This window comes from Schistocerca serialis, chromosome 7, assembly GCF_023864345.2.
Source record: "Schistocerca serialis cubense isolate TAMUIC-IGC-003099 chromosome 7, iqSchSeri2.2, whole genome shotgun sequence".
In the NCBI taxonomy this organism is placed as follows: domain Eukaryota; kingdom Metazoa; phylum Arthropoda; class Insecta; order Orthoptera; family Acrididae; genus Schistocerca; species Schistocerca serialis.
Window position 1 is genome coordinate 168564961 of NC_064644.1, and position 17068 is coordinate 168582028.

At 42.4% G+C, this 17068-nt stretch overlaps 1 protein-coding gene across 1 annotated transcript in view; it reads right to left on the reverse strand.

Annotated features, from left to right (window-relative positions):
* Window positions 1–17068, reverse strand: part of LOC126412855 (m7GpppN-mRNA hydrolase) — a 53611-nt gene that overhangs the window by 10886 nt on the left and 25657 nt on the right. The window contains exon 5 of the mRNA XM_050082717.1: window positions 15946–16078. Coding sequence (XP_049938674.1) covers window positions 15946–16078 — 133 coding nt within the window. The remainder of the gene's footprint in view (window positions 1–15945; window positions 16079–17068) is intronic.

The window sequence follows — 17068 nt, forward strand, 5'->3', positions numbered from 1 at the left end:
CTACACAGTGGTTGTGATGCTAATACCGTTACTTGAGGATCTAGTAATTTCTGCAATACCTCTGACATATTTCCAACAACCGTGAAGTGTTTTTCACTTTTCTTAAACACCACCTTCTTGTCTTTTTTTCGTAGTCCACACACCTCACTTTTTCAATCCTGTATTTCCTCACTGACATTGCACCTAACAAGAAGTTCAAACCAAACACAAAACTGGATGCAGAATGGTTAATGTGCAAGTTCTCACTCTGTTATAAACAGAAGAATGCTGGAAACAGAGTTGACAACCCGCATATTTTACACTAGAAATTCAGTGATGAGAAATATGCAGAATGTTGAAAATTTTTTAACATTTTACACAGAAAAGTATTGCCCACTGTATTTGCACTGACTACTAACCTATTAACCAAACAATATTTTGTGTAATTTTCAAAAGTTTTCTGATGGGAGTTTTCAAGTAAATAATGCATAAAAACTTGTGAAAATGCAATTTTTTCCATTTTTAGTAATAAATATTTATGTAATACAGCTAGCTGGAGCAGAGAAGATACTGCTTATAATTACATCAGTAGTATCTGGTAATACGACAGAAAAGATAGTGTTCTATGACTTTCTGAATAATAATAATAAAAGTGGAAAAATTAGCTTAAATATCATATTTTCATCTTAAATTTGTAAGTTAAAGGAAGCCCATAAGTGTGCATGTGCAGGTGTCAACTAAATTTCAACACACTAAGAGGAAGCTTAAACGTGAAAATCTGCAATTTTTCCAGTACTTTTGGTTTATTAATTATATATATTTTTTTGTTTTCTACCGTTTTAAGAGTTATTTACAAAATATAGATTCTTCAAAGGGCCGTATCATTTACAAAATTAAAATAAAATAAAAATACTTTATTTCTTAAGGGGACCACACTCTGCCTATCCAACCCATGTTAATTTAGGCAAGTATTTGACCCATTTCTGTAAAAAGTATTTCATGCAGGACCTTAATATTTTTACTGTATGTTACATGACGATAATATAGTCAACTGTACTAAAATCTACTTTATCCATTTTATAGTTTTTAAGAAATACTTTTTCAAATTTATTAACAAAAAAATTTTGTTTTTTCTGCAAAAAATATTTTTTTGTGAACTTCCTAACGGGGGAATATTCCCTAGCAGTCAGTTTCGCGCTTTCCTCACTAACCTCACATACAGCTCTCTCTAATATTGCAATCAGTTTTTCAAATTTATATGGTGGTTGATATAAGTTCATCACTGAACAAAATGTTCTCCCTGTAGCCATGCCCTTGCCAATGGATCGTAAGGCATAAACTAATCTAGTATTGATTTCATAAGGGCCACTTGCATCTGGTTTTGAAGAACTCATAAATGAAATCACAGCTGAGCATTTAGTGCAAATTAAATCCAGAGCAATTGCTAGATCTTTTCTGCCACTGGCACTCTCACATATTTTCACACTCTGTGACTCACCACACTGTCTACATTGTACAAATTTAGAAATTACATCTGATAATATTCTCAAATTTATAATAATGTTACTGCACCTATTGTCACTTACAGTAAATTCATTGTAACACTCTTGAAATGGTGAGAGCTTCTTTGATGATGCACTTGTTGAAGAATTACAATTAGAAACATCGTTGCCAGACGACATAACCTCTTGTACAGAAAGCTTTCTAAACTTGTTTCCTCTAAATTGTCGTTTCTTGAAAGGCCTTTACATTTCGTCATCTTCAATATACAACAAAACACACGTAAACAAGCACTGCAAACGTAAGTATAACAACTACTCACAATCACACTTGAACAAAACTAACCGCGTGTTTGAAAGTGTGTTGTTTACAAACAGCAGAAACAAAAGAATACCGACCGTTTCATTCGAAGGATAGCCAGCGCACTCGAGAGTTAAAAAAGGGGAAACATTCCACGTGGGAAAAATATATCTAAAAACACAGATGATGTGACTTACTGAACGAAAGTGCTGGCAGGTCGATAGACACACAAACAAACACAAACATACACATGAAATTCAAGCTTTCGCAACAAACTGTTGCCTCATCAGGAAAGAGGGAAGGAGAGGGAAAGACGAAAGGATGTGGGTTTTAAGGGAGAGGGTAAGGAGTCATTCCAATCCCGGGAGCAGAAAGACTTACCTTAGGGGGAAAGAAGGGGTATACACTCGCACACACACACATATCCATCCGCACATACACAGACACAAGCAGACATTTGTAAAGGCAAACCCCTTCTTTCCCCCTAAGGTAAGTCTTTCCGCTCCCGGGATTGGAATGACTCCTTACCCTCTCCCTTAAAACCCACATCCTTTCGTCTTTCCCTCTCCTTCCCTCTTTCCTGGTGAGGCAACAGTTTGTTGCGAAAGCTTGAATTTCATGTGTATGTTCGTGTTTGTTTGTGTGTCTATCGACCTGCCAGCACTTTCGTTCTGTAAGTCACTTCATCTGTGTTTTTAACTTGCAATGTAGGGGATATAAATATCTAAAATATATGCAGAAAACTAAGTGACAGAAAAGTGGGCTTGGCACATAAACACAGGTGATAGGAAAATGCTCTTTAAATGCTCAAAAAAATTTTGTTCAGCAAAATCCTTTTCAGAGTACTTAAATAAAAACTTAATCTATCGAAATATGATGAAAACCGAAAATCGATTTTTTTTTTCGACTTTAACCACGGTTTGGTCCCCTTAACACTTATGATATAGAGGTTTAATACATGTTTTTTCCAGAGAAATACATGACCATGAGTTAACATGACGTATGATTTAAGATGAAATCACCCTGTAGTATAATTATCAATTATTTATTACTTTTAATTAAGCAAGTTTCCAGTAAAATTAAACGCCCTCTTGTAGTGAGCAGATTGAAAATGTTCCTCTCAACAATAATTTTGCATGGAATAAGGTCCGAACAATATTTTGAAAGATTTGGGCATATAATACATATACACAATGACTAGATGTAGTAGAAAATTAAGAGAGGAAAAAAAATTGTTATTATTAGGGGCGCAATAAAAAAATCTGGAAAGACTGCACTTTGTACTGTTTAACATCCAGTCACCTACATCCCTTGAAGACTAGGTGGAGAAGAGGGCAATTAATATTTCCTTGTAGGCATGTAATTGAAAGTAAGTTTATGGCAACGAAGACCCATAGCAGCTTTGGAATCTTCAATCAATGAGCAGACAAATGACACAAAGAGTCGCCTCTTCTGCCCCAGCCAACTAATCCTACAATTTCCACTGGTCACCTGCATTACATCGTTCCCACGAAATGTGTTAGCTCAACTGTAACTTAACCAACCAGTGAACACCAAAAGCCCAATGCTTGCTTGTTAGTATTATAATGTCACTATTTTATACCTGCCATTAAAGTTCCATAATGATAGTTATTATACAGCAACAATCAGATCAATAGCTGCAGGCACCTACAATAGTAATTTTTCTGCACACATCCAAAACAACATACTGTATGCAAACCTATCACACCCTAGTATCCTTTGTTCAAAGTAAATGGATATGAATAGGCCGCAAAGCCCCTAAACGGACACATCTTTGTCATCACTTTGTAGTCAGGAAATGAAGCAATACTTACATCTGAACAGATGTAAATTAAACCTATATCAGCTCCTTGCAGGTCACATTGAGTCACAAATGCACAAAACGTCAGCACAGCAACAAACCAGGAAAGCATGGCCACATTGCAGCGACAAGCGTGCAAACTTTCATACAGTTACACTGGGATCAGCCAGCTACAGCCAGGCCACGCTGGCTGGCTGTTGCTTTGGTCCAAGCAAGAGGAAGGGGTGCGGATGCAGAACCACCAGTGGCGGGTGGTCACACAGCACTAATCCGAAGATGAATGATGAGCACCGTGCTGCACTGAGGCAAACTGAAGGCAAGCAAATGCCTCTGCCCATAAGAAAATTGAGTACTCTGCCTTTTTCATGGTTTTTGGGCTGAGCAAAATGCCGAAACTCCCCAAGTTCTCTAGAAAAATGAAATTTCCTGAGTTTACCCCATTTTCTAGGACACTGGAAACCCTGGATGTGTGTTCTTGCTACTGCCCTCTATCAGAGCACTATGACATACAGAATGGAGGAAAGCATTCTAATAATAAAGTCAGAGCAGTGTAATGGACGTATATTGAGCAAAATTTTCCAAATAACCAATAGCTGGAAATGCACCACTGTGGATCTATAGCTGCAAAATGACAGCCAATCAGCAATGAGTGTGTGGAAATTTGTCTGGGTGTGTCTAGTAGAGTGACTTTGTTTAACTAAGCTGCTGCTGTGATTGCTGTGCTCCACTGCACAAGATGCTGTGCACAGTACAATGTGTAATCAATACCACAACTGTCGGCTCCAAGCATAAACAAACAGGAACTTAAGACTTTCCAAGGGGATAGAAGCTATTTTATCACTTAAACTAATGAAGCTTTTGAATTCTACTAGACAACAACACCAATCTACTGCTGTCTTCATATGAAGACAAGTATAAACAGGCTTATTCATTTCTAAACTTGCCTTTCCTGCTGAAAATATCATGTTCCACATTAATGTTGGCCTTAGTAGAAGGGCACTATGAAAAACTCAAATTACTGTGAAATATTTCACATGTTTGGATTTTTTTTGTGAAAGTTATGTTATTTAAGGGAACGGAGATTTCACAGTCAACACTGTCAAAAGCTTTATCTAATTCTACAAATTCTCTAATGTATGTCTGCCTTTCTTCAACCTATTTTCTAAGACACGGCATAGAGTTGACATTGCCTCTTATGTTCTATATTTCTCTGGATTCTATACTGATCTTCCTCAAGTTTGCTTTTTCCATTTTAGTGTAGAAAATGAATGTCAATATTTTGCAACCATAACTTATTAAACTGATGGTTTGGTAGTATTTACACTTGTCAGCACCTGCTGAAGTTAATTCCTCCGTCTCATATATCTTGCACACCAGGTGAAATGATATTGTCATAGCTGGTTCTCCTAAGGATCTCAACAATTCTGAGGGAATGTTGTCTACTCTAAGTGCCTTGTTTCAACTCTTTCAGTGCTCTGTCAAATTATTCTTACAGTAACATGTCTCCCAACACATACTCACCTACCTCTTCTCTTTCCATAATGTTGTCCTCATGTTCGCTCTTATATAGAATCTCTGTATATTCCTTCCATCTTTCAGCATTCCCTTCTTCTTTGCTTAGTACTGGGTTGCCATTTTATATCTTGATAATCAAATAGCTGCTTCTCTTTTCTGCAAAGGTCTCTTCTGCAGCCAGGCATTTGTCTTTTGTCCACTCCTGCTTAGCATTTTATACTTTCTGACAATATCATAATTTAGATCTATGTATTTCCTTCCACCTGCTTCATCTGCAACATTTTTATAGTCTTTTCTTTCAACAGATAAATTTAATATCTCCTGCGTTATCTAGGATTTCTACTTGGCTTTCTCTTTCTACCTACACTCATGTTCCGAAAAAACAGAACACATTGAACAACAAGAGATAAAGCATTCATATTCACAAGATGTGTAAATTAGTATGTTCTGCAGATACGATTAGCATCTGAACTTTGTCGGCCTGTGGGTTCGAGGTTGACATCGATATCGTGCCGCAACACCATCTACAAAAGAGGGCGCATTACTGGCATGAGAGAATGCGATGCATCCATCTGGGAAATTGCTGCTCGTGTGGGATGAAGTGTTTCGGCTGTGTAATGGGTGTGTGCAGAATGGTTCACGTAAGGCCATAGAACATGACAAGATGGGTCAGATGCACCACCCAGAACAACCCCCAAGAGGTTCGACACCTCATCCGAATGGCAATGCAGGACAGTTCTGCATCCTCCTCGGCTCTGTTGCAACAGTGGAACATTTCGTACACTATCAAGAGTGACAATCTGTTGCCGTTTGTTATTGCATGGGTTACGTGTGCGTCATACATTTCTCTGCATATCTTTGATGAATGTGCAGAAACATGCTAAACAGCAACGGTGTATAGAACAATGTCACTGGGGACAGGAACGGCATCACATAGTGTTGCCCGACAAGTCCAGGTTCTGTTTGTTTGAAAATGATGGCCGCATTTTGGTTCACTGCAGAGAAGGGGAGCGGTATCATAGTGGCTGCATTTAGTTGTGACATACAACGCCAAATCAAGGCCTTATGGTGTGGAGTGCTAGCAGATACAACCACAAATTGAAGTTGGTGTGTGTCCAGGACACTGTGACGAGTCTGACAAATATGAATGAGATCCTGCAACCTGTAGCCATACCGTTTCTGCACAGCACCCCAGATGCCATTTTTCAGCAGGGCAATGCACGACCACACGTTGCTGCACAAACACGTTCCTTCTTGATGTCACAGGATGTCAACATTTTGCCCTAGCCCGGTAGATCATCAGACTTGTCTGTCACCAATCGACAATGTGTGGAATATGGTGAAAAGGTGGCTGCACTGCTGTGAACCAATGCCACTTACCACAGATGAACTCCAGAACCATGTGAATGCAGCATGGGCGGCTATACCATACGATGCTAGTTGTGCCTTATATGCATCAATGACGTCATGCATGGAACAAGTTATCTGGGCCCTTGACGGACCCTGTGCCTGCTAGGCAACAGATGCATGCTCAAGTGAGGTGACTGAAATGCTGATCATTTCTGCAGAACATCCTACCTCTAATCGTTCAAGTTTGTTTTTTTTTCTTTTCCCCCTGAACATTTGATCCTCTGCTGCCTTAACTATTTCATCTGTCAAAGCTATCCCTTCATCAACTGTCATATTCCTTTCCACTATTTCAGTCTAGCATTGATTAAAGCTCACTCTGATAATCTCATCAAGCTCTGGCTCCTTCGATTTATCCAGGTCCCACCTTAATTTCCTACCTTTTACAATTCCTTTAGTTTTCATCTGCAGTTCATAACCAATAAATTATTGTCAAAGACCACTTCTGCACCTGGAAATGTCTCACAGTTTAAAATCTTGTTTTTAAATTTCTGTCTTACCATTACATTATCAATCTGAAACCTTCCAGTGTCTCCTATCACTACCACATACACAACCTTCTTTCACAATTCTGAAACCTAGTGTTAACAATGATTAAATTATGCTCTGCTCAAAATTCAATCAGACAGACAGAAAGTTGACTGAAACCAGACGTAAACAGTAATGAAATCCTAAACTCAGATTGGAATGTATACCGCATAGACAGACTGGACAGTGAAGGGAGAGGCGTGTTTATAGTGATAAGAAGTGCAATAGTATCGAAGGAAATTGACGGAAATCCGAAATGTGAAATAATTTGGGTGAAGGTCACTGTTAAAGCAGGCTCAGACATGGTAATTGGATGTCTCTATAGGCCCCCTGTCTCAGCAGCTGTTGTGACTGAACACCTGAAGGATAATTTGGAAAATATTTCGAGTAGATTTCCCCATCATGTTATAGTTCTGGGTGGAGATTTTAATTTGCCGGATATAGACTGGGAGACTCAAACGTTCATAACCTGTGACAGGGACAAACAATCCCGTGAAATTTTTTTAAGTGCCTTATCTGAAAACTACCTTGAGCAGTTAAACAGAGAACCGACTAGTGGCGATAACATATTAGACCTTCTGGTGACAAACAGCCCTGAGCTATTTGAAACAGTTAACGCAGAACAGGGAATCAGCGATCATAAAGCGGTTACTACATCGATGATTTCAGCTGTAAATAGAAATATTAAAAAAGGTAGGAAGATTTTTCTGTTTAGCAAAAGTGACAAAAAGCAGATTACAGAGTACCTGACGGCTCAACACATAAGTTTTGTCTCAAGTACAGATAGTGTTGAGGATCAGTGGACAAAGTTCAAAACGATCGTACAATATGCGTTAGATGAGTATGTGCCAAGCAAGATTGTAAGAGATGGAAAAGAGCCACCTTGGTACAACAACCGAGTTAGAAAACTGCTGCGGAAGCAAAGGGAACTTCACAACAAACATAAACATAGCCAAAGCCTTGCAGACAAACAAAAGTTACGCGAAGCGAAATGTAGTGTGAGGAGGGCTATGCGAGAGGCGTTCAATGAATTCGAAAGTAAAGTTCTATGCACTGACTTAGCAGAAAATCTTAAGAAATTTTGGTCTTATGTCAAAGCGGTAGGTGGATCAAAACATAATGTCCAGACACTCTGAGACCAAAATGGTACTGAAATGGAGGATGGCAGATTAAAGGCCGAAATACTAAATGTCTTTTTCCAAAGCTGTTTCACAGAGGAAGACTGCACTGTAGTTCCTTCTCTAGGTTGTCGCACAGATGACAAAATGGTAGATATCGAAATAGATGGCAGAGGGATGGAGAAACAATTAAAATCGCTCAAAAGAGGAAAGGCCGCTGGAGCTGATGGGATACCAGTTCGATTTTACACAGAGTACGCGAAGGAACTTGCCCCCCTTCTTGCAGCAGTGTACCGTAGGTCTCTAGAAGAGCATAGTGTTCCAAAGGATTGGAAAAGGGCACAGGTCATCCCCGTTTTCAAGAAGGGACGTCGAACAGATGATTGAGGATTTCCTAGACAACAGAACGCAGCATGTCATTCTCAATGGAGAGAAGTCTTCCGAAGTAAGAGTGATTTCAGGTGTGCCGCAGGGGAGTGTCATAGGACCGTTGCTATTCACAATATACATAAATGACCTTATGGATGACATCGGAAGTTCACTGAGGCTTTTTGCAGATGATGCTGTGGTGTATCGAGAGGTTGTAACAATGGAAAATTGTACTGAAATGCAGGAGGATCTGAAGCGAATTGACGCATGGTGCAGGGAATGGCAATTGAATCTCAATGTAGACAAGTGTAATGTGCTGCGAATACATAGAAAGATAGATCCCTTACCATTTAGCTACAAAATAGCAGGTCAGCAACTGGAAGCAGTTAATTCCATAAATTATCTGGGAGTACACATTAGGAGTGATTTAAAATGGAATGATCATATAAAGTTGATCGTCGGTAAAGCAGATGCCAGACCGAGATTCATTGGAAGAATCCGAAGGAAATGCAATCCGAAAACAAAGGAAGTAGGTTACAGTACACTTGTTCGCCCACTGCTTGAATACTGCTCAGCAGTGTGGGATCCATACCAGATAGGGTTGATAGAAGAGATAGAGAAGATCCAACAACGGAGAGCAGTGCGCTTCGTTACAGGATCATCTAGTAATCGCGAAAGCGTTACGGAGATGATAGATAAACTCCAGTGGAAGACTCTGCAGGAGAGACGCTCAGTAGCTCGGTACGGGCTTTTGTTAAAGTTTCGAGAACATACCTTCACCGAAGAGTCAAGCAGTATATTGCTCCCTCCTACGTATATCTCGCGAAAAGACCATGAGGATAAAATCAGAGAGATTAGAGCCCACACAGAAGCATACCGACAATCCTTCTTTCCACAAACAATACGAGACTGGAATAAAAGGGAGGTACTCAGGGTACCCTCCACCACACACCATCAGGTGGCTTGCGGAGTATGGATGTAGATGTAGATGTAGACAACTTCCTCTTTCACTCCTTTCCATCTGGTCCGTGTTCACCTATTATCTCTCATTTTATTCCTTTTCGTGCTATCAAATTCCAAGTCACCCATCGCAATTAAATTTTCATCTTTCTTTACTTCTTTAATAATGTCCTTTACCTCATCACACATTCTTTCACTTTCTTCACCACCTATGGATCTAGTTGGCATATGAAACAAAAATCTTCAGCTAATGTAATTAGTATCTACATTCTTTGGCATAACCAGTATTAGTTGGGTCAAGTTTCACACATTTATCACTGACTGACTGTGGCCTTATCCCACAGCTCTATGAAGGTGGTCTGACCTACGGTTATTTGGAAAATTTTGTTCAGTTTGATGTCCCCCATGCTACTATGGTCGTATAATCAGTTTATTTTATCCATCTCGTGTATTCTGCTAACTTTTGTAGGACTTTATTCTTTCCAAAACTTACACACGAGTTATTGATAACATAAGAATCATCATTAGATCTTGGCAAATACATATTTCAAATATAGGGCACATCATTCTAGAGTTGGAACCCTTGTGCTGAGTGACACTTCTGTGGGAGACACATTGCTGTGAAACCTGGGGGCTCTTTCCAGGTGAAGTGGCTTACACAGCTAGTCTTTCTGCGAGATGAAAAAGCAGACAAATGGGAAAGCAAAGAACTACCTGAAGTGTCTTGGGCTATGCATAAATACAAACACACTCCACTACTGCACAACTGTCACAAACTCCATCACTCCTGCATCTCTAAACTCTGCTTCCTTGCCTTTGTATTTGTATGGCTACTGGTTGACGCTTAACCATCACACAGCAGGAAGTTGATTTAACTTAGATGCTGTTGTTGTTGTGGTCTTCAGTCCTGAGACTGGTTTGATGCAGCTCTCCATGATGTGTTTATTTAATGTGTGTAGATCCTTAGCAATAAGCTATTACTAATGTACGATAGTATGTTTCACTTTTTTTTTTTTTTTTTTTTTTTTTTTTTTTTTGTGGCGCACAACTTCAACGGTCATTAGCGCCCAGACTACGTTAGGAATGCACCGTGAGGCACAAGTTTAAAACAGCAACTCAAAGGGAAAACACGATAAAAGATTGACAGGCATAGGATTAAAAAAACAGCACAATCAAATGTCCTTAGACAGGTTTGTCAAGTTGATAAAACGAAGAACACGAGCAGCTGCTCCTGGGTCATCCGCTATAATGGCATCGAGAGTACATGGCAGGCCAAGATCAAGACGCAGTGTAGTAAAATCCGGACAGGACGTTAAAATGTGGCGGACCGTCAGCAGTTGCCCACATGGGCAGAACGGCGCCAGCGCAGCCGTCAGCAGATGGCGATGGCTGAACCGGCAGTGTCCAACTCGTAACCGGGCCAAAACTACCTCGTCCCGCCGAGAAGGGCGTGAGGAGGACGTCCAAACCGCAGGAAGAGGTTTCAAGGCCCGAAGCTTGTTGTCCGTAAGTGCAGCCCAATCGGCATGCCACAGTGATAAAATGCGCCGACAAATGACCCTGCTACAATCTGATGAAGGGACACAACAATAAGCTGTCCGAGGCTGGAGGACCGCAGCCTTGGCCGCGGCATCTGCAGCTTCGTTCCCAGGGATATCGACATGGCCAGGAACCCACATAAAGCTAACCGGAGAACCGTCGTCCACCAGCTGCTGAAGAGAGCATTGGATCTGGTGCACGAAAGGGTGAACCGGATACGGATCACTGAGGCTCTGGATGGCGCTCAGGGAATCGGAGCAGATGACATAAGCAGAATGTCGGTGGCGACAGATATAAAGAACAGCCTGGTAGAGGGCAAAGAGCTCAGCTGTGAAGACCGAACAATGGCCATGGAGCCAGTATTTGAAACTTTGTAACCCGACAATAAAATAACAACCGACCCCGTCATTGATTTTAGAGCCATCTGTATAAATGAAGGTCATATTAATGAACTTCGAATGAAGTTCGACAAAACTGGAGTGGTATACCGAACCGAGGGTAACCTCCTTTGGGAGTGAGCTAAGGTCAAAGTGAACGCGAACCTGAGCCTGGAGCCAAGGTGGCGTGTGGCTCTCGCCCACTCTAAAGGTTGCAGGGAGTGAAAAATCAAGGTGTTGAAGGAGGCGACGAAAGCAAACTCCAGGGGGTAGCAGGGCAGAGACATACAACCCGTATTGACGATCGAGAGAGTCGTCAAAAAAGGAACGATAAGACGGGTGGTCAGGCATTGACAGTAGCCGATAGGCATACCGACAAAGCAGTATATCGCGCCAGTAGGTCAGTGGCAATTCACCGGCTTCAGCATGAAGACTCTCGACGGGACTAGTATAAAACGCTCTGATCGCAAGACGTAAACCCCGATATTGTATGGAGTTGAGGCAGCGTAAGATGGACGGCTGTGCAGAGGAGTATACGAAGCTCCCATAATCCAGCTTTGAGCAGACGATCGACCGATATAGGCGAATAGGACAGTTCTATCCGCTCCCCACGACATACCACTGAGAACACGGAGGACATTTAGAGAACGGGTACAACGGGCAGCCAAATAAGACACATGTGGAGACCAGCTAAGTTTCCTGTCAAATGTAAGACCTAAAAATTTTGTTGTCTCCACGAATGGGAGAGCAACGGGACCGAGTCGTAAGGATGGTGGGAGAAACTCTTTGTAGCGCCAGAAGTTAATACAGACCATCTTCTCAGCAGAAAAACGGAAGCCATTGGCGACACTCCAGGAGTAAAGATGGTCAAGAGAACGCTGAAGACAGCACTCCAGGAAACATGTACGCTGTGCACTGCAATAGATGGCAAAATCGTCCACGAAAAGGCAGCCTGATACATCAGCTGGGAGGCAATCCATTATTGGATTGATCGCTATGACGAAGAGAGCGACGCTCAAAACTGAGCCCTGTGGCACCCCATTCTCCTGGCGAAAGGTGTCTGACAGGACAGAACCCACACGTACCCTGAACTGTCGATCCATTAAAAAGGAACGAATAAAAAGAGGGAGGCGACCGCGAAGGCCCCATGTATGCATGGTGCGGAGAATGCCCGCCCTCCAACAGGTGTCGTAAGCCTTCTCCAAATCAAAGAACACAGCCGCGGTCGGGCGCTTCCGCAAGAAGTTATTCATAATGAAGGTCGACAAGGTAACCAGATGGTCAACAGCAGAGCGGCGTCTACGAAATCCATATTGTACATTGGTAAGTAGGCGTCGAGATTCGAGCAGCCAAACCAAACGAGAGTTAACCATTCGCTCCATCACCTTTCAGACACAGCTGGTAAGCGAGATGGGTCGATAACTGGAAGGCAAGTGCTTGTCCTTCCTCGGCTTAGGAATCGGTACAACAATAGACTCGCGCCAGCATGCGGGAACATGTCCCTCAATCCAGATGCGATTATAAGTATGAAGAAGGAAATCTTTACCCGCAGGAGAAAGGTTCTTCAGCATCTGAATATGAATAGAATCAGGCCCTGGAACGGAGGACCATGACCGGGCAAGTGCATTTTCGAGTTCCCGCATGGTGAAAGGGGCATTATAACTTTCACAATTCGAGGAGCGGAAGTTAGGTGGCCTAGCCTCCTCTGCCTGTTTTCGGAGGAGGAAGGCAGGGTGGTAATGAGCAGAGCTCGAAACCTCTGCGAAAAAGTGGCCGAAGGCATTGGGAGACATCCTCAGGGGCTACAAGGACGTCATTCGCGACCGTCAAGCCAGAAATTGGTGAGTGGACCTTAGTGCCAGATAGCCGGCGCAGGCTACCCCAGACAACAGAAGAAGGAGTAAAACTGTTGAAGATGCTTGTGAAAGCAGCCCAGCTGGCTTTCTTGCTTTCTTTAATAATACGACGGCACTGCGCACGTAATTGTTTATAAGTGATACAATTCGCCACTGTAGGGTGGCGTTTAAAGGTGCGTAAAGCACGTCGACGAGCACGTAAAGCGTGTCTACATGCTGCGGTCCACCAGGGGACCGGTACGCGACGTAGAGAAGAAGTAGTGTGAGGGATGGAATATTCAGCAGCAGTGAGAATGACTTCCGTGAGGTGTGCGACCTGACTATCGCAGCTTGTGAAGGCTGGATCCTGAAAGGTCGCCCTGGAAGAGAAGAGCCCCCAGTCTGCTTTGGAGATGTTCCAACTAGTTGAGCACGGAGAGGGGGTATGATGCAGGAGATGGATGACACACGGGAAGTGGTCGCTCGAATATGTATCAGAAAGGGCATACCACTCAAACCGGCATGCAAGTTGGGTAGTACATATAGAGAGGTCTAAATGGGAATAGGTGTGAGATGTGTCCGAAAGAAAGGTAGGGGCGCCAGTATTGAGGCAGACAAGATTGAGCTGGTTGAAAAGGTCTGCTAACAGGGAGCCCCTCGGGCAGGATGCTGGAGAGCCCCAAAGGGGATGGTGGGCATTGAAGTCTCCAGTTAACAAAAATGGTGCAGGTAGCTGAGCAATAATTTGCATCATGTCTGCCCTGGTAACGGCAGACGACGATGGAGTGTAAACGGTACAAATGGAAAATGTAAAAGTGGGGAGAGTAATTCGGACGGCAACTGCCTGCAGGCCGGTGTGCAATGTGATGGGATCGTAGTAAATATCATCCCGGACCAGCAACATAACCCCTCCATGAGCCGAAATACCTACCACAGGGGGTAGGTCAAAACCCACAGAGGTGTAGTGTGCCAAGGCAAAGTGATCGCATGGACGTAGCTTTGTTTCCTGGAGGGCTATGACGAGTGGAAGGTGCAAGTGGAGCAGCAACTTCAAGTCCTCTCGGTTGGAGCGAATGCTGCGAATATTCCAGTGAATAAGTGCCATCGAGAGAAGAAAAGGAAGATGAAAGAAGGGGTCACCTCGAAGGCCGCTGAGGGCCTGGCTTCGAGCAAGCACTGCCGCCGCTATCAGTAGGCGGACAGTCATCGTCCATTGGTTCTGTAGGTTCATCGGCCATCTCGTTAAGATGGCTGGGAGGAGGAGCTTCCTCCGCTGGTGGACGGCCAGATGTTCGGCTACCAGCGGTGCGGCCAGGCGAAACGGATGACAGCCTGGGGCGGCAACCGCTGGGTGGCGCAGGAGAAGAAATGCGCCGTGGCGGAGAAGGAGAACTGTGCTTCCTATGAGCCTTCTTGGAAGGTCATTTAGTGGAAGTACTGGTTGACGGCTGGGAGTTCGAAGTACGTAGGAAGTCTGCACGGGACGGTTCCTTCTTGAAGGCCCGTGCATCTGACCTATTGTCAAAAGTACACTCATATGGGGTGTCGGGTGAAATTTGTGACTGGATTCAGTACTTTTTGGTCGGGAGGACACAGCATGTTATCTTGGATGGAGAGTCATCGTCAGATGTAGAAGTAACTTTGGGTGTGCCCCAGAGACGTGTGTTGGGACCCTTACGGTTCATGTTATGCATTAATGACCTAGCAGACAACATTAATAGTAAAATCAGACTTTTTTCAGATTATGCAGTTATCTGGTGTGATGTACTATCTGAGAGAAGCTGCATAATTATTCAGGCAGATCCTGATAAGAATCCAACAGGGTGCAGAGATGGACAACTTGCTCTAAATGTAAAATTCTGCACTGTACAAAATGAAAAAAATGTAGTATCCTATGGCTATAATATCAATGAGTCACTGTTGGAATTGACCTACTCATGCGAGTACCTGGGTGTAACACTTTGTAGGGATATGAAATGGAATGATCACATAGCTTCAATCATGGGTTAAGCAGGTGGTAAACTTTTATATTGGTAGAATACTGGGGAAGTGCAATCAGTCTACAAAAGCAATTGCTTACAAATCATGCATGCGAGCCAGTTTAGAATATTGTTCAAGTGTGTGGGACCTGTATCAGATAGGACTAACAGTGGATATTGAACATATACAAAGAATAGCAGTAAAATGGTCACAGTTTTGTTTAATTGATTTGAGAGCATCACAGAGATTCTGAAGGAACTGAAATGACAGACTCTTGAAGCCAGACGTAGACTATCCTGAAAAAGATTATTAACGAAGTTTCAAGAACCGGCTTTAAATGATTACTCTAGGGATATACTACAACACCGTAAATATTGCTCACACAGGTATCATGAGGATAAGACAGTGGCATTCTAACAATCATTCTTACCATGCTCCATATGTGAATGGAACAGAAAGAAACCCTAATAACTGGAAGAGTGATATATACCTTCTCCCAAGCTCCTCACGGTGGTTTGTAGGGTATAGATGTAGATCTTGTTCACATTAATCAGGAACAGAGCAGAGAGACAACATGGTTTAATTTCTTTTCTTCATAACTGGAAGGTACACAAATAACCATTCCAGGACAAGAATAGCAACATGCATCTTATTTGAGACACTTGAAGAATATAATGCAGAACAAATTCAAATTTATCTCCCTCGAGATAACTTACCAACAAAAAGTTGTCTTTTGAATGGAGCCTTCCGTCCTCTCACATTATCATTCTTCTGCACAATGTGTGATGGAGAACGGGGACCCGCAGTGCTTTTCTGTTGGCGAATCATCTGGATATCATGTATGTCTGCCTGAAATGTTGAAATGTTTGTGAAAAAGAAGCAAGAACTTATGTTTTATTTGCTCTATTTTTGAATGCTGGTCTTTCTTATGCACTAATCCTTAACAATAACTGCTTGGCAGCTCTTGTAAGTAATTTATTTAATGGCCAGTTTCATAGCCGAGATGTCACATCATTAGGTTACTGTTGTCCATTCTGGATTCGTGCTCTAACTTGAAGATATGGCTTCTAGATCACAAAACCAGTCAACGAATAAATCTTTCACAAGAACAACCAAGCAGTTATTATTCAAGATGTCTACTTGTGGGTATGGTTGTCCCTCATATAAGATTATGCACTAATGTTTGTGGAAAATTTATCAACCAAAGACAGTGTACTGAATGAACTCAAATACTGAGAACATGTTGAACATTCTATCAACATTTAGTGATTAGGACTGTAGAGAGATAGTGTAAACATGTAGCAGCGCACTCTTGTGCAAGTGGATTGGTCAGTGTTAAGCAAAGTTGAGTTAGTGTGTTGTGAAATAGGGCATGCTGCTGCAACAGTGATTAATCTGGTTTGCCACTGTCCATGGGACTCTAGCTGTTCTCCAGCTGTAAGGTAGGGGGCTAGGTTACCCTAATGTTGCTAATGTGTGGTGGCCTAGCCTGAATGGTTGGTCTTCAAAGAAGAGTGTGTCCTACAGAACGGCTGGCATCCCATAGTACCCTTCTGAGGAACAAACTCCTGTTGGTGTCGGAGGGCAGCAAAACTTTACGAGCATTAGCAGTAAATAACTAATCACAGCACCTGCTTTCTGCTCTGGAGGTATACTGACCAAAACGTATGCATGTGAATAAAATGTTGTGGAGCTGTGAGCCGCTCTCAAAACCAAGGAGACAGTCGGCAGCCCTGGTAAGGTGCAGGAAGAGAGTTTGAACTCTTTGAGGCAGAGAGGTGTGGAGGTATATTTTGTAATTTAATTGTCAGGGATCAGTAAGGTTGTTCTCTATGTGTG